Source organism: Oryctolagus cuniculus, chromosome 17, assembly GCF_964237555.1.
Source record: "Oryctolagus cuniculus chromosome 17, mOryCun1.1, whole genome shotgun sequence".
Lineage (NCBI taxonomy): Eukaryota > Metazoa > Chordata > Mammalia > Lagomorpha > Leporidae > Oryctolagus > Oryctolagus cuniculus.
Window position 1 is genome coordinate 4,015,784 of NC_091448.1, and position 20,787 is coordinate 4,036,570.

General features: G+C 66.3%; 1 protein-coding gene across 1 annotated transcript in view; it reads right to left on the reverse strand.

Moving 5' to 3' along the window:
* The window catches only part of MGAT5B (alpha-1,6-mannosylglycoprotein 6-beta-N-acetylglucosaminyltransferase B), a 64,568-nt gene extending 43,781 nt beyond the window's left edge, over positions 1 to 20,787 (reverse strand). Inside the window, 4 exon segments of the mRNA XM_070060246.1 lie at positions 9,924 to 10,021; positions 10,023 to 10,072; positions 16,980 to 17,092; positions 20,268 to 20,787. Of these exon segments, the coding sequence (XP_069916347.1) occupies positions 9,924 to 10,021; positions 10,023 to 10,072; positions 16,980 to 17,092; positions 20,268 to 20,335 (329 nt within the window). The 5' untranslated portion in view covers positions 20,336 to 20,787.

Consider the following 20,787-nt stretch of genomic DNA (forward strand, 5'->3'; position numbering starts at 1 on the left):
CGGTAACTTCCCAGGTGGTCTCAGCCCTCCCCCCCCCCCCCCCCAGGGAGAAGTCTCCCTCCTCAGCCTAACTCAGAGCTATAAAACCATCACATCCTTCCTCTGCTCCGCACCAGGGGCGACTCGGCCTGAGAACACTGGGCAGTCTAACCTGGAGAGAAGTTTTCCCAATTCACACCCAGCAAACCCTTTGTCCTGGGGACAGCGGGGGGAACTGGACCCACCCCCTTAAAAACCCGTCTCAACGAAGCCGGCGCTGCTGTGTGTCGCCTGCCCGGCCAGCGGGGGCATTCGCTCCACTTAACCACGTGACCTTGCTCTCCGGTCCCAGTGAGGACGGGAATGCTGCAGCCAGGAGCTCCCCAGAGGGCGGGGCTGGGAAGGGGGCGCCCAGCGGTGAGGAGGGCGAGGGGCTGGGCTGGGCCGCGCCGGCGCCGCTGCAGGGTCCTGTGGGACGAGAGGTTTGGGGGCGTTTCTCTCTCTCTCCCCAAAGCCCCAGGCTGCAGTCCCAACCCCAGCACATCTGTCATGAGTGGCGTTAATAGGAGGCGGGGCCCGAATCCCACCACCTGGTGTCCTTCTCGAAGGGGGCACGGGGACACACAGAGAGACCCACGGAGGGCACCCCGAAGGCTGGGTCCCGCTGCCACCGGACTTGAAGACCTGGAGGCCAGCAGTCTCTGTTGTTTCCCCGGCTCCGGAGCCGCCAGCAGCCCAGGGAGGCGGGGCTCTTCCCGCACAGCAGGGGACACCGGGAAACACTGCGCTCTCCCAGTCATGAGAACAAAGTCGCCAACAGGTCCTGCGCGCTCACCGCGTTCTCCGCGTGCATGGCCTCCTGCAAGGCTCAAGACGACACCCCACTCCTTCCAACGCCCACGGTGCAGGGGAGGCCAGGGCACAGCCGGGGGGAGGGACTTGCTCAGGGCCACACAGCCGGAAAACCTGGTGCCGACCGGAAGCTGCTGCAACTGGGCCGGGGACCAGGGGAGCAGGGAGCCGGCCCCCACGAATGCCTGGACTCCCATGTGGGGCCCACACCAGGGGCCTCGGGGCTCTGCCCTCAGGGCCTAAGGGCAGCATCAGGCTCCGTAAGTCAGGAGAGACAGAGCCCAGCAGCACTAAGGAAATCTGCTTCAAGCCTGGAGTCACCCCTCTGCTCTGAGCCAGGCCCTGCTAATGCACCCGGGAAGGCAGCAGAGGGCGGCCCAAGTGCTTGGGCCCTGCACCCATACAAGAGACCCGGATGGAGCTCCTGGCTTCAGCCTGGCCCAGCCCTGACCACTGCCGCCACTTCAGGGTGGGAGTGGAGGTTTGGACCAGCAAATGGAAGACCTCTCTCTCTCTCTCTCTCTCTTCTCTGTTTCTTCCTCTCTCTCCCTCTATCACTTTGCCTTTCAAATTAATAGACAGATCTTTAAAAAAAAACTAAAAATCCGTTTCCACCCCTGACACCCACACCCCCGGCAGGTGGTGCTAAGTGGGCGGGCTCTGTGCTCAGGACATCGGCACCATGGCCGCCCCCGGAGTCTGGGCGGAGACTGTGAAGCAGAGGGGGTTCCCCTGGCAACAGCCACACCAACACCAACCGCTCCAGGGTGCAAACCGGAGTTCTGCTGCCCAGCCTCCTGCACCTGCTACGAGCGACCCAGCCCGCCAGGCCCTGCGTGCCCTGTGTTTCCATCTCTCCTCTCGCACCTTTGATGCGGCCATTTTAAAAGAGGGCGTTGCTGGCCCAGGCGGCCTGAATAGGGCAGCTTCCAGCAGATCTGTGTGGGGAGGGGGGAGGCCACAGACCCCCGCAGAGAGGCCCCACCTGGAGGCGGGGGGGGGGGGCTTTTCTTTTCTTTTTTTCTTTTTTTTTTTTTTCGGACAGGCAGAGTTAAGACAGTGAGAGACAGAGAGAAAGGTCTTCCTTCCGTTGGTTCACCCCCTCCAAATGGCCACTTCGGCCAGCGCACTGTGCCAGTCCCAAGCCAGGAGCCAGGTGCTTCTCCTGGTCTCCCATGCGGGTGCAGGGCCCAAGCACTTGGGCCATCCTCCACTGCACTCCCGGGCCACAGCAGAGAGCTGGCCTGGAAGAGGAGCAACCGGGACAGAATCCAGCGCCCAACTGGGACTAGAACCCGGGGTGCCGGCGCCGCAGGTGGAGGGTTAGCCTAGTGAGCCGCGCGCTGGCAGGGGGGCCTTTTCTACATCCCGCCCCCAGCCAACGTGAGGTTCTGTGGAGACCAAAGTGGTAAGAATCCCGCGGAAGGCGGCTGCTGTTACCACTCTACCCCGGCATCGGCTGCACGGCGGGACCTCTGCCACCCCAGCCAGCTCTGCAGCAAGGCCCGGGGAATCCAGACCGCACCCCTGGAGGACCCGGGGCTGCCCTGGGCACGGCACCGGCTGGAAGGGGCCCTGACCCTCACGCACACCTCTCTCTCCCAGCGTTTGCAAACAGCTCGGGGTGAAGTGAGGGGGCCGGCAGCGACTCTCCAGGCTAGCGCATGTCCTCCCAGGAGCCCATTCCCTGCCGGCCTGGAGGAGCCACCGCTCCGTGCGCCCGGCCCACCCCAGTGCCTTCCCTCGGACACCGTGACCCCAGGAACCTGCCCGGCCTCAGCTCCACCTCTTACTTCCCAGCTAGGAAATGGGAACTGGCCCAGAACAGAGAGCGACTCCCAAGGTCACGGGGAAACTGGGGGGGGGGGGGACGAGGGGTGCAGAGCTCAGATGTGGACTGCCAGCCCCTGCTTCCTCCTGCTGCGTTTGGGGCACCGGGGGGAGAGTGCTCCACACACCAGGCATCCCACCAAGCAAGCATTCCTCCCGGGGAAAAGGCCACACCAGGTCTCTGCCCCACCCACCCCACTCCCCAAGGCTGACCCTGGCGCAGCCTCTGGGCACTGCCCCAGGGCACCCAAAGAGGCAGCCAACACCACCACACCTGCTCCACCTGCTCTGCTCCACCCGCCCAGGGCCAAGGGCAGGAAGGAACTCCGGCTCCTGCAGACCCCAGGCCAGTCCCCGGGAGACGCCCTTGGACATGGTCCCACGAGGGCATCAGCCATTCCAGCCCCCGCGGACCCTCCTGGACGCCCGGGGAAGGGGTCTGACTGCGCGCTCCTCCCCTGATCTATGAGGGCTGCATTCAATTAACCGGGGCATCGATTCCTGCCCGCGGCGGCCGGCGAGCCCGCTGGGAGCTGTTCTCTGATTACGAAGCTGATCACTTTCCTTTACAAACACGGAGACGCGTGGACAAGGGAGCCTGAAGACACACACACAGCGCGCAAGCCGCACGGCCAGAAACAGGAGCGAGGTGGTGGGGGGCGGGGAGGTAGCCCCCCACACCGGGTCCCTCTGCAGGTGGCGGGGGCGGGGAGGTAGCCCCCCACACCGGGTCCCTCTGCAGGTGGCAGGGGACAGGGAGGTAGCCCCCCACACCGGGTCCCTCTGCGTCTCCCCCCGAGAGCACCGGGGTCCCCAGCCTTCCCTGTCACTGCTCTCTGCCCCGCTTCAGCCCCTGATGCTCCTGGGGGGTGGGGGGTCCCCCCCACAGAGGGCTCCTTGCTGGTGACTGCAAGGTAATCCTGTGAACCCCACAGCTGACAGGAGCAGGCTGGGCAGGGCTGCTCGCGGCCTCACCACTGGGGACAGGACCGGCGTCCCCCCAGCGGGGCGACAGGGGCCTGAGCAGGTGCCTCCCTGCCGCCAGAGCCCACTCCAGCCCCCATCCTGGTCTCCCACCTGGCAGGGTGCGCTCAGCCTCCCCACCGGGCCACTGCTTAGTACCCGGCAAGCCACGGTGTAATGACGCATGGAGATGACGCCACGGAGCTGTACGTCTGGGTGCTTCCTGGCCACTGAGCTGTCCGTGCCACTCTGTCACGGCCACAGGAGAGGTCTGGCAGCCCCCCCCCAGTGAACTTGTCACCATGCACCCCACGGCCACAGCAGCCACAGCGCCCACAGCAGCCACGGCGGCCACGGCGGCCCAGCCTCCCCTTGCACCCCTCTCCCGGCTCGCAGGCCAGGGCTCAGTGCATGGAGCCCTAACCCCACTCGCCAGCCGTGCGTCTGCTGAGCCCGTCTTCAACGGCCACTACCACCGGCTGTGCCACCCACGTCCCCGGCCCCTCTGCACCGGCTGTGCCACCCACGTCCCCGGCCCCGCCCCACCAGCCAGCGTCTCTCCGCCCTGGAACAAGGGGAGCTCCTAGATCCCCCCCAGGAGGCTCTCCTGCCAGCCAGAGCAGACCCGGGGCTGAGCCCAGCACAGCACCTCATAAAACTGTGCCCCACGTTGGGAGCAGAGATAACGCACCCCGGCCCTGCCCACCCCCAGAGACCACCAGCCCTGCCCCCATCCCCAGCACACAGAGACCACCAGCCCTGCCCCTGCCCCCACCCCCAGAGACCACCAGCCCTGCCCCCGCCCCCACTCACAGAGACCACCAGCCCTGCCCCCGTCCCAGCACACAGAGACCACCAGCCCTGCTCACCCCGGCCCCCACTCCCAGAGACCACCAGCCCTGCTACCCCCACACAGAGACCACCAGCTTTGCTCTCCCTGTCCCACCCCACGCACAGACCACCAACTTGCTCTCCCTGTCCCACCCCACACAGAGACCACCAGCCTTGCTCTCCCTGTCCCACCCCACACACAGACCACCAGCCCTCCCCCTGTTGCCCCCCAACCACAGGGCTGCTAGTGCCAACCTGGGCAACAGCACGTAAGGAAGTACTGCTGAGTCTGTAAATAAAGCTCTTTTGTTTCTTTTTTTAATTAAAAAAGGCCATCGGGGCTGGCACTGTGGCCAAGCAGGTAAAGCCGCCGCCTGCAGTGCTGGGATCCCATATGGACACCGGTTCGAGTCCTGGCTGCTCCACTTCCAATCCAGCTATCTGCTGTGGCTGGGAAAGCGGCAGAAGATGGGCCAAGTGCTTGGGGCCCTGCACCCACGTGGGAGACCTGGAAGAAGCTCCAGGCTTTGGATCAGCGCAGCTCCTGCCATTGTGGCCATCTGGGGAGTGAACCAGCAGATGGAAGACCTCTCTCTCTCTCTGTCTCTGTCTCCCTCTGCTTTTGCCTCTCTGTAACTCTGCCCTTTCAAATAAATAAATAATCTTTTTTTAAAGACCATCATTACTGAACGACAAGGACTTCGGTGCGCCCCTCTCTGCCGACTTCTCGGCCCTGTTACTCTGCTGATACCGACGCTCTCACACTCGGGGTACAACCGTATCTACAGCGCCACAGCAGCCCCTCTTCGTGTACGCATTGAACGAGGAGACCCCAGAGCTGCACGCGCTCCCCAGGGAGGCAGGGGTCCTGCAGGGCAGGGCCATCACCCTCTGCCCCGTGGTTTGCTCCGATGCGCTGGCCACGATGACCACGATGTGCACAAGGTCAACTTCTCCCCCTAAGCTGGGGGTCTGGACGGACGCTCGCGGCTCCCAGGCTGTGACGGCGCGCACCCCGCCCCTGCACAGCTGGCCAGCCCTGGCTGGGCTGCTCGGCCGATCTCGGCACAACTCGGTGCCCAGGGAGCCCGTGCAGCTGCCCCGGAGCGCAGGGTGGGCGATAAACCCCTCCGAAGCCACAGCTCTGGCTCTGGCCCCTTTCCCCCCTCTGCCCCCGAGTCCCTGTGTGCCGGAGGCCTTAGACAAACCCAGACGCACTTGAACCCAGACAGCCTCAATTTTTATGTATTTTCTGTAGAGAAGCCTTATGGAAAATTCAAAGATCATTACTATTTGGCTTCAGGATACATAATATGATGCTGTTTGCAGCAAATCTGCCTACCTAATTATGTTTTCCTAGGCTAAAATAGCAAATGTGTTTTCCCCGAGGACACAGCAGCCACACGCGGAAGGCCGTGTGCCCGGAAGCTTCCGAAGGGCAGAACGAGGGCAGTGAAGGTTCTTCTGCTTCTGCCACAGAAGATTTCAAAGAGCGGAAGACGGTGTGTGTGTGTGTGTGGCCGGAAACGCGGCGGCGGGCACTCCCGCAGGGCCCTGGGCCCAGTGTCGGTGCACAGGGAGGGTGGGCTCGCAGCCCCCTGCACAGCCTGGACCCAGCCTCGCCTCGCCCCCCAGCACCAGCAGTGGCCCAGGAATGCATGGCTCTGCCCGGGGGTCTGATGGGTGCTGTTTCCAGGATGCAACAGGGAGGCGGTACCCTGCCCCCACCCCCTCTCCCTGGAGGAGAGGAAGGGCAGTGCGGGGGTGGGGGGCGGGATTGGGGGACGGGCCAGACCTGGGAGAAACCAGAGACGACCCCCAGTCCAAGAAGGCAGGCGGGGGGCAGGAGGGCCCCAGACTCTCAGCTCTGCCCAGGCAAACAGGCGCATGGGAAGGTGGGGAGGAGGGGCTGGGTGGAGGGAGGAGGACGACCCGGGGCGGGGGCAGGGGCTGCGTCCACAGGGCCGACAAGCGGTGGAGCAGACCTGGCCCTGCACGGTGCACAGAGGGGAGGACACGTCCTGCCCCACGGGGGCCTCCGGGCCCTCCGCTCCCCTTCTGCAGCCCTGGCCTCTGCTTCCTCTCTCGCCGCTCGGCCAGTCCATTCTTCACACAGCAGTCAGAGGGATCCTTAAAAAACACACCTAGCCACTTCCCACGGCTCTCAGAGTAGTGTCCCGTGGCGTCGCCGTGCCTCACCACCCTCCAACACACTAGATGTGCCCCTGCCCCAGGCCCTTTGCACCTGCTGCTCCCGCTACCTCAGACCCCCTACTGCAGCTCCACGTGGGCCGGCTGCTGCCCGGCATCCCCTCGCCACCCGGAGCAGTTCCTTTTCCAACGCTCCGGAGCCCGAGTCAGTATCTGAAACCATCTTTCCTTGTGTCCGCTGTGGCCTGTGCCCGCAGGACTGAGCACAGCGCCGGGATGTGTAGCCTGGCACTCGGGAGGCCCTGAGCGTTCCCTGGGCAGGCTCCTCTCGTTTATCCGTGGGACATGAAGTCTCCAGGGGGCCAGACAGCCCCGACTTCCTGTGGTTCCCTGTGTGCACCCCGTCCCAGGCCCGCACCGGCAGCACCCAGGTGCTTCCTCCGAGCGAGCCGACATCAAGAACACACAAAGGCTGGAGTCGAGGGCGGGGGGTCAGGCAGCCCTGACGCTGTGCGCCCACGAGCGGTGGGGCTGATGCGTCCTGGGGACCACACAGCGAGAGGGATGCCAGGTGCCCAGGCCAAGGTCAGCAAGCGCCATTCTCTGACGCCGAGCCCAGGTTGGGTGTCCCAGGCCCCCCGCACCTCTGCTCAGTGGGCGAGGCCAGCCGGTGACGGGCACCAGGGCCAGCAGCCCGGCCCGGGCAGGCCCAGGGGCAATGGATGCTGGACCAGTCCAGAGCAGCATGTGTGGGGGTCCCCCTGACACTCCTCCCCGCCTCCCAGGGCCAGCCGCGGCTCCAGACCCCCACTCGGCACCACTGCCTCCTTCCACGGAGCCCGGAGCCTCGGTCCCGACGTCACACGGTCACAAAGCTTGTGCGCTCCAAACTTGCATTGAGCAAGTCAGTCCCACAACGTGCCCAGACACCTAAGGGTGCAGTTCAGCTCGGCTCCCCGGGATGGGGTGGGGTCGAAGCCCCTCCTTCCACAGCCAGGTCTGGGGACAGGCGCCTCCAAGGCAGGAGGACCCCCCAGAGTCAGGCCTCCCCTTCTCTGAGCTGCAGACCCCCGACTCGGGTCCCAAGCCACCAGCATTCCTGGGAATGCCGCGGAGGTGGGGCTGGGGTGGGGGTGGGGGTGCAGCACCAACCCTTGGGACTCTCAGACCTCCTGGCCCAAGGGGGAGAATATCTAGAACAATCTAGGGGGAGGCGGGTGTTTGGCCTGGCAGTTAAGACCCCGCTGGGGTCGCCCACGTCCCGTTTCTGAGCGCCTGAGTTCAAGTCCCACCTCCAGTACCGACCCCGGCTTCCAGCTGGTGAGCACCCTGGCACACGGCAGGTGACGGCTCGGGCAGCTGCCCCCACCATGGCTCGCAGCTCCTGGCTCCAGCCTGGCCCAGCCCTGGCATCCAGGAGTGAACCGACAGACGACAGCTCGCTCTCTCCCTCTCCTCTCTGCCGCTCAAAATACATGAACCAGGAATCCACTCTGCACAAGTGGCCCAGGGTCCCTAAGCATCCGCCCGTGCCCCCAGCAAAGACAGAGCTCAAAATCGGGCTACAAAATGGAGGAGGAGGAGGAGGAGGAGGAGGAGGAGGAGGAAGAGAAGGGGGAGCGGGAGGAAGAAGGGGGAAGAGGAGGGGGAGGGGAGGAGGAAGGGGGGAAGAGGAGGGGGAGGGGGAGGAGGAGGGGGAAAATGAGGGGGAGGGGGAGGAGGAGGGGGAAAAGGAGGGGGAGGAGGAAGGAGGAAGAGGAGGGGGAGGAGGAGGGGAAAGCAGGGGGAGGGGGAGGAGGAAGGGGGGAAGAGGAGGGGGAGGGGGAAGAGAAAGGGGAGGGGGAAGAGGAGGGAGAGGGGGAAGGGGGAGGGGAGAGGAGGGGGAAGAGGAGGGGGAGGGGAGGGGGAGGGGGAAAGCGGGGGAGGGGGAGGAGGAATGGGGGAAAGAGGAGGGAGAGGGGGAGAGAAGGGGGAGGGGTGAAGAGGAGGGGGGAGGGGGAAGACGGGGGGAGGGGGAGGAGGAGGGGGTAGAGGAGGGGAGGAGGAGGGGGAGGGGAGGGGGAGAGGAGGGGGAGGGGGAACTGCAGAGGTCTGTGAGGGCCACACCCCCCACGGTGATTCGTGTTTGCACACACGTGTGTGATGGTGCTACGGCCAGAGGCGGAGCTCACGCCGGGTCCAGGAGGGCGCTGGTCTCCGGGGAGACACAGCCGAGGGCCCCGGTTTCCATCCTGATACTTTATTCAGAGAGGACAAGAGGCCACGGCGTGACAAAGCTAACGGTTACTAAGCCTGGGGGCAGCGCCCAGCGCTCCGGCCGCTCCTGAGGTCGTAGGGTCAAGGGGGACAAGAGGCAGGCAGTGCCCCAGGCCCAGCTCTGGGTGCAGTTTGCTGCTGGGACCCAGCCCACCCAGGGACAGCCCCCAGGCCCTCTTCTGTGCGCCCTGCCGGCACCGCTCTGTTCCCCTCACCTGTCCCCTCACCTGTGCCCCACCTGTGCCCCCACCTGTGTCCCCCACCTGTGCCCCCCACCTGTGCCCAACCTGTCCCCTCACCTGTCCCCCACCTGTCCCCCTCACCTGTCCCCACCTGTGCCCCCACCTGTGCTCCCACCTGTGCCCCCACCTGTGCCCAACCTGTCCCCTCACCTGTGCCCCACCTGTGCCCCCACCTGTGCCCCCCACCTGTGCCCCAACCTGTGTCCCCACCTGTGCCCCCCACCTGTCCCCCACCTGTGCCCCCCACCTGTGCCCCAACCTGTCCCCTCACTGTGCCCCCACCTGTGTCCCCACCTGTGCCCAACCTGTCCCCTCACCTGTGCCCCACCTGTGCCCCCCACCTGTGCCCCCACCTGTCCCCCACCTGTCCCCCCACCTGTGCCCCCCACCTGTCCCCTCACCTGTGCCCCACCTTCCCCCACCTGTGCCCCCACCTGTGCCCCCACCTGTGCCCTCACCTGTGCCCACCTGTGCCCCCACCTGTCCCCTCACCTGTGCCCTCACCTGTGCCCCCCACCTGTGCCCCCACCTGTCCCCTCACCTGTCCACCTCACCTGTGCCCCCCCACCTGTGCCCCCACCTGTCCCCTCACCTGTTCCCTCACCTGTGCCCCCTCATCTGTCAGCCCCCTCAACCTGTCCCATCTGTCCCCTCACCTGTCCCCCTCACCTGTCCCCCACCTGTCCCCCACCTGTCCCCCCACCTGTCCCCTACCTGTTCCCCCACCTGTGCCCCCACCTGTCCCCCCACCTGTCCCCCACCTGTCCCCCCACCTGTCCCCCCACCTGTCCCCACCTGTCCCCCACCTGTCCCCCTCACCTGTCTGCGGCCCAGCGCCCGTGGCCGACGCCCCGGTGCGGCTCGCTGCCGTTCTCCAGCCTGGCCAGCGCGTCCATGCGTTTCACCATCAGCTCCAGGCAGGTCGCTCATCTTGCGGAGGACGCCTCGGGACTCGGGTCCCCCCATCACTGCGGGCAGAGCAAGGGCGCCCCCGGCGTGGGCTGAGCAGCCTGGGCCACGGGTCCCCGGCCGGCCCACTGCCACCTTCCGCAGGGGTCAGGGGACTGGGCCCCCAGCCGTCACCCCGCAAGGCAGGACGCCCCTCGGGGGGAGTGGGGCTGCTCCCAGCTCTGCCGTGCCAGGCTCATCCCTGCCCCTTGGGCCTCAGTTTCGTGGACTGTGAAATGGGCCCCTGGACATGGACCTTGGGCCTCAGCAGTCCTCGCATCTGCAGGGCGACAGGGAGGGCCCCGCGGGGGGCAGGAGTCCAGCGTCCCCAGCACAGGGCTCCAGACAGAACCTTCCGGACCAGGGCGTGTCAATCACGCACCAGCTGGGTGCGGCTGTTCCGGGGGACGGACGTGTTCCAGCACTTTCTGCTTGCCACCGGCTGGCTAAAGGGAGCTCCCAGGCAAGGAAGAATGGGCGCTGGCGGCTGCAGGCCTAGGGACCGTCGGCTGCAGGCCTAGGGACCGTCGGTGCGGGAGGGCGCAGGCGCCAAGAGCACCTGCCTCTCAGAGCAGGAGCCAGAACACCCCGGCGGCACACAGGGACAGGCAGTGCTGGACGCGGGGAGGGACACACGGACAGCGGGACAGGAAGAAGTCATCACGCCGCCTTAGGCCTCTGTGTCCCCAGCTCAGGGTCCCACCGGCGGCCCGACACAGGACCAGGCTGGGCAGGAGCAGGTGTGTGTGGCTGGGCTTGGAGAACAGAGGTGGGGGGGGGGCACCAAGGGGAGGGCCAGGCGTGGCTGGGCTCCTCTGCTCCTGGCTCAGACACTGCTGCCCGCCTGTCCCCGGCCCCCTGCCACCCAGTGTGTCCCCGCCAGGCTGGGCTCCTGCCCCCTGGCCACTGAGCCTGCCCAAAAGGAGGCCCGGAGTTCCTCACAGTCTGGGAGAGGCCAGCTGGACACTGGCCAGGCCCCTGGCTCCGAGGAAGGAGGGAGCTGAGAAGAGGAGGGAGGGGCCAGCCGGGTGGTGTTGGCTGTGGGAGGTGGGCACGCACAGCCCGGGATCCGCCCTCTGCACCCCCAACAGCGGAAGCAGCAAGGGTCCTCCCACCTCCCCCTCTCCAAAAACGGGACCAGTTTCTAAAACTCCTTCCACTCTGCCCCGGCCCACTCACACACCCGGCCAGTCCATCGGCTGATCAGACACCAAGACAGAAACAGCTCCCTCGGCCTCAGACTCGCCTGTTGGGGGCGAGGGTCCGTGCTTACAATTCTCTCTCCCCCGAGCGCCCTGCCCAAGCCTGTCACCCAAACTCGACACCTGCACAGCCCAGGGGCACCGCCCGTCTTGTGGGCACCTGCTGGGCCTGCACAGCTGCCCTGGCCTCCGGGGGCAGCCCAGGTGGGCCGCGGCTCCTGGCTCAGCTGGGGCGGCCCCGGTGGGGACCCCCTGGAATCAAGGCTGCTGAGCTGGCCCGGGCTCTCGGGCCTGACTCCCCCGCACCTGCTCAGCAGCCGGTTCCTGCAGAGACAGCACCCCAGCGCTGCCGCGCCCGTGCCCCAGTTTCTGGGGAGCCGCTGTGTTCCCTGCGACGCCTGGGGCCTGGCTCCCTGCCTGCCCCAACCCCCAGCCTCCATCTCCCAGCCCGAGCTTCCTCTGCCCGTCCTCGATGCCTGTGTCCTGCCCGGGGGGACCTCATCATGGCAGACCCCTACCCACAGCCCAGCCCGCTCCCACGCTGCCAGGTAGCTGGGGAGCCGTAACTTCAGGGTCCTGCCTGGGCTACAGCAACACCAGAGCAGGTGGGCCCAGCAGAGGCCGTGGGGGCCTGGGGCAGGCCGGAGGGGCAGCTGGGAAGCCAGGACCCCAGGCTCGCTCTGCCGCTGGCCAGCTATGGGGCAGGCCCCGGTCGCCTTCGTTCCCTTGGCCCCAGTTCCCTTCGCATAAACGAGGGGCCGGACTCCAGGGCTCGGAGGGCCCCGCCCCGCCTGCTGCCCCTGCCTCTTCCCCAGTGGCTCTGGAGCCCAGGTGACAGGGAAGGAAGGAGCCGTGCCGGCAGCAGAGCCCCCCCGGAGGCAGGGAGCAAACCCCCGGGGCGGGGAGGGCAGAGCAGAGTCAGAGGCCGGAGCACACATGGAGAAAGCTCCAGCAGGGACAGTGCGGGGCTCGCGGAGATCCAGGGGGTGCAGGACCGGGGCGGGGGGCGCTCCACAGTGGGGTGACGAGGGGCTGGGCAGCGGTAAGCCCCCACCCCAGGACCCTCGCTCTGGGTGGGGGGCTGAAGGAGGACAGCGGCCCCTTCCTCCAGGTCAGTGTGGAGGAGACAGGGTGGGAGTGAGAGGGACGATGCAGGATGTCAGAGCAGGAGGTGGCCCGGGGGCATGAGCCCCTCCCCCCCAGGAACGGTGGAGCCACTTGGGGGACTCTGCATCGCCCACCACGAAGGGGTCAGGCCAACAGGAGCGACCCCAGAGCCCGGATCCCACCCTCCCCGTGGCTGTGGACACCAGCAGACAGGACCAAGACAGCAAGACCCCTCCCCAGCACCCGTGGCTGCAGAAGGCCTCGAGGCTTGGGGCGATGGCCGCCCCACTTTCCCCCGAAGCTCGGGTGCCCAGAGCCCGTTTTCTGCCCGGGGTGGGGTGGGTAAGGACAAGGCGGGGGTGGGCGCCCAGCAGGGAGGCAGGACGGCCCACCCGCCGGGACTCGCGGCCTCGGTGCCACCGCCGGGCCCGGGACCCTCTGCCAGGCAGGCGACGTGGCTCCCCAGCCACCAGGCTGGCGTCCGCTAAGCTGAAATGCACTTAACGTGAGGCCCCAGCCATAGACCTCAGAGCTAACACATGCTCCGCCATATTTCCACACAAATAAGGGACACCAGGCGCTGAGAGACACAAGTGGATCCTCACCCGCACACAGGGAGGCGCTGGCATCAGTGAGGGCCCCACCGCCTGCCCGGACGCCGTCTCTGTCTCTCCCTGCCACTCCCAGCCTCCCCCGCCCACCCCCCTTCTAGTCCCCACCCCGACCTTTCACCCCTGGCTCCCAGAAACGGAAGAAGCCCCCACCTCCCCAGATGGGCAAGGCTGGAGAAACAAGGAGCCGTCTGCACAGCGCCAGCACAGAGCCCAGCGGAGCCCTGCACGCGGGCCCGGCCCTGGGGCGCCGGAAGAGGCCTCTCCTAAGCCCGGGACCTGCCAGCCGCTGGGACAAGAGCGCCACAATTACCCCCCCCCCATGCAAGGGCCAGGCCACAGCCAGCCATGGAGCCAGGGGCTTCCCCAGGGCCAGGCCCCGGGGGCGCTCAGGCCAGCCACACAGAGCACCAAGGACACCCGCCGGCCGGCCACCCAGAGACAGACCCCACACTGCTTCTTTAAGACAAAACAGGGAACAGCCCCATACACTCCAGGGACGGCAGCCACGTGGGGCAGGGGCCTCAGATGCATCTCAGGGGAGAGAAGGCTGAGGGCAGGAGGCGGGGAGAGGGCCTGGCAGGGAGCAGCCAAAACCCTCGCTCAGGGGCCGGCACTCGGGCACAGCCGGCTTTCCGTGGGCGCTGGTTCAAGTCCCGGCTGCCCCACTGCCAATCCAGCTCCCTGCTAATGCACCCGGGAAGGCAGCGGAGGACGGCCCAGGTGTTTGGGCCCCTGCACCCACATGGGAGACCCAGATGAAGCTCCTGGCTCCTGGCTTCAGCCTGGCCCAGCCCTAGCCGATGTGGCCATCTGGGGAGTGAACCAGCGGACGGAAGATCTCTCTCCCTCTCCCCCTCTCTGTGACTCTGACTTTCAAATAAATACATACATCTTTAGACAACAAAACCCCCGCCCGAGGCCAGGCCCAGGCGCAGCAGGGAGTTGTCCCGCAGCGCAGCCTCCAGGCGAGTGTGCGGAATACAGAGTGAGCGCTCCACTGCCCTCATCCCCAGCCAGCACGCTGTATCCGGAAGTGCACACTGCCACGGAGGACAGCCCGGGCCTCCAGGCGGTGCCAGGCCCCGGCTCTCCCTCCACAGCAAACCCTCCTCCCACAGGCACGGAGAGACCGGCTCTCCGCTGCGGGCTGGGACTGCCGTGCCGACCACGCGGGCGCCTCAGCGGGTGTGCTGCTCTGGTTCTGTTGCGGGGCTGCTCGGACCGCACAGAACCTGCACTGCCTGCAAGCCAGCCCTGCCCGCGGCTCCCGGTGCCTCCTCGGGGTGACTCAGCCAAGCCACGGGCCAGCCTCGGTCGGCCCTGCTCAGCCGCCCTCCATCCCACAGGCTCTGCCCGGCTGACCGGCAGCATCTCCTTGGGTTTCTGCATGGCGGGGGGTGGGGGGAATGTGGTATCCGGGGACGGGGCGGGGGGTGTTTCTCTTGCCAGACCTGGTTATTTATTTATTTTTTTTAGGAACTTCCTCCAGGTCTCCCACGTGGTGCAGGGGCCCAAGCACTTAGGTCATCCTCCACTGCTTTCCCAGGCACGTTAGCAGGGTGGTGGATGGGAAGCGAAGCAGCCAGGACTCGAACCAGTGCCCATAGGGGATGTCGGCACTGCAGGCTGGGGCTTTAACCTGCTGCACCACAGCGCCGGCCCCCGGATCTGGGTGTTAAACCTGCCGTGCAAGACCCTTTCCAGCCCCAAGTGCCTGCCTGGGGGCTCTCCAAGCAAACTAGCTCGACCCACAGCATGAAAACGTCACGGGGGGCCACGAGAACTGGGGTTCAGTCTCTGCTCTCCTGGCTCGAATCCCTCTCCCAGATGCCAGCTCTGTATTCCAGGCACTCAGCTCCCAGTCCGGCGGCCCGGAAAACGTGAAGAGACTTCAACTCGGATCAACTGGTCTGAGCCAAGGTGCAACAGGCAGGAGGCTGAGCGACCCCACGCCTACGCCCACCTGCCAGGAGCGCCCACATGCTCACTCGGAGACTGCGCGGAAACGCTCAGGGTGGCTCCATTCACAAAAGCCCCAAACGGTGCCGAGTGCTCGCACAGTGGAAGACCACATGGCAATGGAAACCACACGCGGCAAGATGCTGAGTCGCTACCGGGAAGTGAAAGCCACGCACAAAGCAATCCCGTTCTCATGGAGCCGGGAAAACAGTCAGAGCCCTTCTATGCCATTAGAAGTCAAGACCACGGGGCCGGCGCTGTGGCACAGCAGGTAAAGCCGTGGCCTGCGATGCCGGCAACCCATACGGGAGCCAGGTTGAGTCCTGGCTGCTCCACTTTCGATCCGGCTGCCTGCTGATGTGCCCGGGAAAGCAGCAGGGGATGGCTCAAGTGCATGAGCCCCTGCACCCACGTGGGAGACTCCTGGCTTCATCCCGGCCCCGCCTGGCCATTGCAGCCATTTGGGGATGAACCAGCAGATGGAAGATGGCTCTGTCTCTCTCTCTCTAACTCTGTCTCTCAAATAAATAAATCTTTAAAAAAAAAAATGCAGGGCCAGGGCCATGGCTCACTTGGTAAATCCTCTGCCTGCGGTACCGGCATCCCATATGGGCACCGGGTTCTAGTCCCAGTTGCTCCTCTTCCAGTCCAGCTCTCTGCTGTGGCCCGGGAGGGCAGTGGTGGATGGCCCAAGTGCTTGGGCCCTGCACCTGCCTGGGAGACCAAGAGGAAGCACCTGGTTCCTGGCTTCGGATCAGCGCAGCGCCGGCTGTAGCAGCTATTTGGGGAGTGAACCAACGGAAGGAAGACCTTTCTCTCTGTCTCCCTCTCTCACTGTCTATAACTCTACTGTCAAATAAAAAAAAAAAATCCAGCACCACCTTGGCCCTCTGCCCCCAGTTCGCTTCTCTGCGTGCCCCTGCAGAGAGCCACACCTCCACCAAGCCTCCCAGGTGTCGCCTCCACACAGCCTCACGACAGCCCGGGAGGGCGGCAGGTTTACCCCCACTCGCCAGCCGGGAAGACGGGGGCTCAGGAGCCAGAGACGGCATAAATTACCTTCCACTCGGCCTTGAGTGACTAATAGCGCCAGGCGTCTTCGGGGAGCTTGTGCCAGCGTGAGGATGTGTGCTACCCAGAGGAACGAATCTGACGACGGGCACCAGATGGCCTAGTGAGCGCCTCCCCAGGCACCCAGCCTGGCTGACCACCCACCCCCCTGGGGTGTCGGGGACAGGGAAGCCGCACAGCCGAGCCCTGAGAGTTGAAGGGGTGGACCTCAAAAAGACTCCTCCGCAGAGGGGCGGGGGAGCCCCACAGCCCCCTGAGTGTCCCAGGAGCCCCCTTCCCAGCAGAGACCAACGAGCCCCCAGGACACAGCGGCCCCTGCACTGCCCTGCATCCCACGTGAGCAGCACAGGAGCCAGCGCCTGGCTTTGGGAGGCCTCCCGGTGCGTCGCGCTGTGCCACGTGGGAGCCCAGCGATCCAGCACCAGCGGCCGACGCGCCCCTCCCCTGCAGGTGCAGCACGCGGCTGACAGCTGGGGAACCAAGATGCAAGCCCAGGCCTGGCTAGTCCCAGGGCCCCGTGCTCTGAACCCCTAATTCCACAGCCCTGCAAGGGTCCCGCGGGCGAGGGCCAGGACACACCTGTGTCCTGGGAGCTCAGAAATCAACAAGGCACACGAACCCGGGCCCAGGCCTGACCTCACCGTGGCCAAGCCTGGGCCACAGGCACTGTTAGGAGAGTCTCAGGGCACAGGTGTCATAGTCTGAGACCCCCAGACTATGAGGGAGAGGGAGAGGGGGAGGGGGAGGGGGACACCCAGCTAAAGAAGCCACCGGGAGCCTCCTCTGGTGCCTGGGAGACCCCAGGAACCCGGGCCACAGGAAGTCTGAACACACAGCCAGGCCCAGGGCCACAGCAGGCTGCCAGGTCCCGCTCTGTGCACACATCCACCAACAAGGTGGCCAGGAGGCCTGGGACAGGGGCCCCTCCCATTCCTCCCACCTACACCCGCACCCCCTCGGCACCCCCGCCATACCTTCCGTGCGGATGGTGAGGGGCGCGTCCCCCAGGCGCCGAGCCGAGAACTGGCCCCCCAGAGACGTCATCAGGAAGCAGAGCGTGAAGAAGCCGATGCCCAGGACGAAAAGCCTGCGGAGAGGGATGGAGCGGGTCAGGCAGGCCGGCGACACGGGGCTCCCCCGGCTCCCCCTGCGTAAAGCGCCGGGAGCGCTCCAGGCCGAGCGAATCGCGAAGGAAGCAAGAACGAAAGGAGAGGATCTCCAAGGCCCGGGGGCTCCCACCCCTCGGATGAAGACAGTTGGCTGCCAGCAACCGGCCCTGGGCACCGGCGCTCTGGTGCAGCGGGTTAAGCCACCACCTGTGATGCCAGCATCCCACAGAGGCACTGGTTCAAGTCCCAACTGCTCCACTTTGACCCAGCTCCCTGCTAGGGCCTGGGAAAGCAGAGAGGATGGCCCAAGTGCACCCACGAGAGAGACCTGGAAGAAGCTCCTGGCTTCAGCCTGGCCCAGACACAGCCATTGTAGACATTTGGGGAGTGAAGACGGAAGATCTCTCTCCCTCTCTCTCTCTCTCCCTCCCTCTCTCTCTCTCTCTCTGTTTGTCCCCCCTCTCTCTCTTTCAAATAAATAAATGGAAAGGAAGGGGGGAAAGAAACTAGCCCACAGCCCACAGAAGACGGTGAGGGAGAAGTATGCTCATCTGGACGCTTGGCTGGGAAATTTCATCCCCAGACTGGAGCCTCTGCCCCACAGACAATCTGCTGCAGCAGGTGCTCCAAGGATTCTCATGCAGTCGGAAGCCTGAGGGCCACAGGTACGGATGCACACAGCAGGGCTCAAGGCCAGCCAGAGAGCGAGGAACTGGGCCCAACCCATCGGTCTCCCGGGCCAGCCTCAGTGCAACCAGCCAGGCCTGGATGCCGCACCAGACACAGGCCTGTGGGGAGATGTCCTCCGCTGTGTGCTGCCCACCACGCCCAGATGCTAAGCTCGCCAGGGCAGGGCCACACGGCCCCCGCACATGTCCACCAGGCAGCACACACCAGCTGGTCAGCGAACAGGGCGTCACACGGGTGTGCGTCTGCCCCGCTGGATCTCGGGAGGTGGCTGCCAAGGCGTGACCTCATCTGTTCCTTCCCTATTATAATACGAGTTATTGGTTGTCCACCAGGCTGCAAGGCCCTGGGGCAGTGCCGGGAGGACAGCAGGGGACAAAGCACAGAGCGCCCCCCCCCAAGTGTGGTGCAGGCTGCCCCTGCTGCTGCAGGACCAGAGCCTGAGCCCCAAACAGGATCCGTGGGGAGGGCCAGAGGTGGCACCTGTTCCGGGACACTGACCCACAGAGAGGACTTGGTGAGCCTGCTGAGCTGAAAGGGAAGCCCCCACCCAGACCAGGGCGAGGGACCCCATCTGCTGTGGAGCCGGGCTGCCCAGGAGCCTCACAGGTCCTGCCGGAGACTCCCAGCCCCCCACCCCCTGCATCCCCAGACCCCACGCTTGTCCGTATCTTTATGCAACACTTGCTTTATGCATTTTAATCTTCATTATTTGAGGCTGGCAGAGCAGTATTTAATTAAAATTTGGTCCATTAAAGAAAATACATAATTGCAGAAGAAAATAAAAGGCACAACAATTCTCCCAGCCTGTACTTCAAGGAAGCTGTTGGCAACCGGAGTGCAGAACCGGAGTGCGGGAGACGCGCGTCTCTGGGGAGGGCACACGCGTCCCTCACCGAATTCCCCAAGCCGGGTGGTGGGGCTCAGACCCCGGGCCAGGCTGGGCTCAGGAGAGGGAGGTCACACACCCAGGAGAAATCAGCCATTGGTCCCCCAAGCCTGAGGACAAGGAACGACACCTGGACTGGCTACGGTGACAAAGGTGTCTACACCTTCAGCCCAGAGCCTGAAGCTTCCAACTCACTTTCTCTGCATCTCTCTCTGCCAGACCCCAGCCCCGGGGTCCAGGCCCCCAAAGCAGCTGGGGCGCTTACAGTGGATCTGAGTTGCAATGGTCTCTCCCATCCACACATCCACCCACAGGCAGCCTGCCGGGAGGGACCAGCACAGCACGGGCATCAGGGTCCCCAGCCTGCCTTTGAGTGATGTGATCAGAGCCCCCTCCCCAACATCTAAAGGGGACATGAAGACCCTGGGGGAACTCCCCCAGGGACCCCTGAGTTCAGACAGGCACCCAGAGCACAGGAGGGCGAGCGCTGTCCGTGGTGCTGGGGTCCTGGCCAGCACCACTGCGATGGGAATGAGCTTTGCTGGGCGGGAGCCACCCGGGGTGGGAGAGGGGGTGAGGACACTCTCAGCTGTCCGGGATTTCCCTGGAGGAGTAAGGTCCGTTCCCACCCTGCTTCCCAGGGGCACCAGAGGCAGGGGTCTCCCAACAGCCCCAGTCGCCCGCCTGAGGCCCTACCCTTAGGAACCCCCAGCTCCTGGCCAGCCAAACACCTGCTGTCCCCAGAGGCTGTCTGCCTCACTGTCCTCACTCCCCCCAATATAGGAGGGGGCGCCCCCACGGTCTCCCCACCCCATCCCGAAACCCGGAGACGGGGTATTTAAGGGATCAGGGCCCGGTCTGGCCCCTCCCTCAGCCAAGCCTCGGGCGTCTTGGCCACCTGCTACTGCCCTGGTGGGCTCCCACCTGGACCCCACCTGTGGCCGCGGCACGAATCCAGCCTCCCACCACCCCCGCCACACCCTCAGCGCCCTCCACGCCCACTCCCCAGCCTGGCCTCGCCCGGGGTGCCCCGACGTGCGTGTCGCCAGGCGGGGGCGGGGGTCGTCCTAGCTTCCACCCCAGCCCCCCACAGTCCCGCCGAAGCCCCCGCCTCTCCCAGGGTCCGGGGGCGAATCCCCGGCGGGAGGGGGGTCCTCACCCCAAAGTCTGGGGCCCTCTCTTCGGGTGGGCGGGCGACCCTCTGGGAGCGCCCAGGACGGGGACGGGGTGGGCGGGCCGATTTCAGGGACCACGGGCGGGACGGAGGGGGCGCCGTCTGGGCGCGCGCACCAACTTCGCCGCCGGGCTGGGGCCGTCCGGGCTGGGACCGCGAGGAAGGACCCGAGGGACGGGGCGGGGACGCGGGCTGGGGCACCTCCCAGGCCGCGCCACAGGCCGAGCGCGCTCTGCCCCCAGCCCCACTCCACGCCCGGTCCCTCTCCATAATTACACACCCCTCCCGCCGCCCCCGAAGCCCCAGCCCCGGCGGATGCGAGCCCCCGCGGCCCTCGCAGCCCCCTCCGCGGCCGGGACGCGCCAGCCCGCCCCTCCCCCGCGCCACCCCGAGCGAACTTTACCGAAAGGGTCTCAGGGTGACCAGGCATCTCCTGACCATTATCTTCCCATCGGGGTTGACCGCGATCATGGTTCGAACTTGTCCGGCCGAGAAGCCGCGGGCGAGGCCGGACGCGCCGTCCTGGGCCAGGCTCCTGGCGCGTCCGGGCCGCGAACCCGCTGCGGGCCGAGGGGCGCGGGCGCGGTGGCCTCGCGGCTCAGCCCGCCGCCCGCGGGTGGCGCGGCCTGGGCGGCGGGGAAGGGGGCGGCGCGGCTGCCGGAGGGCGGCGAGGGCGCCCGGCCCGGCCGTCTCTGCGTCTCCTCCCTCCCGGAGCTCACATTTTGGGGGCCGGGAGGCGGCGCGCCCCCAGACCGCCGGCCGCGCGTCTGCCTGCTCGGGCTCGCTCGCTGGGCGGGACGGCGCCGCGGCGCGCAGACGGGCTCCCCGCGGACGGCGCCCGCATCCCCGGTGCCGGCTAGAGGCGGCCCCGGGCCCGCGCCCCGGCCCCCAGCGCCTGCGGGCCGCGCCAGCCCCCGGCCCCG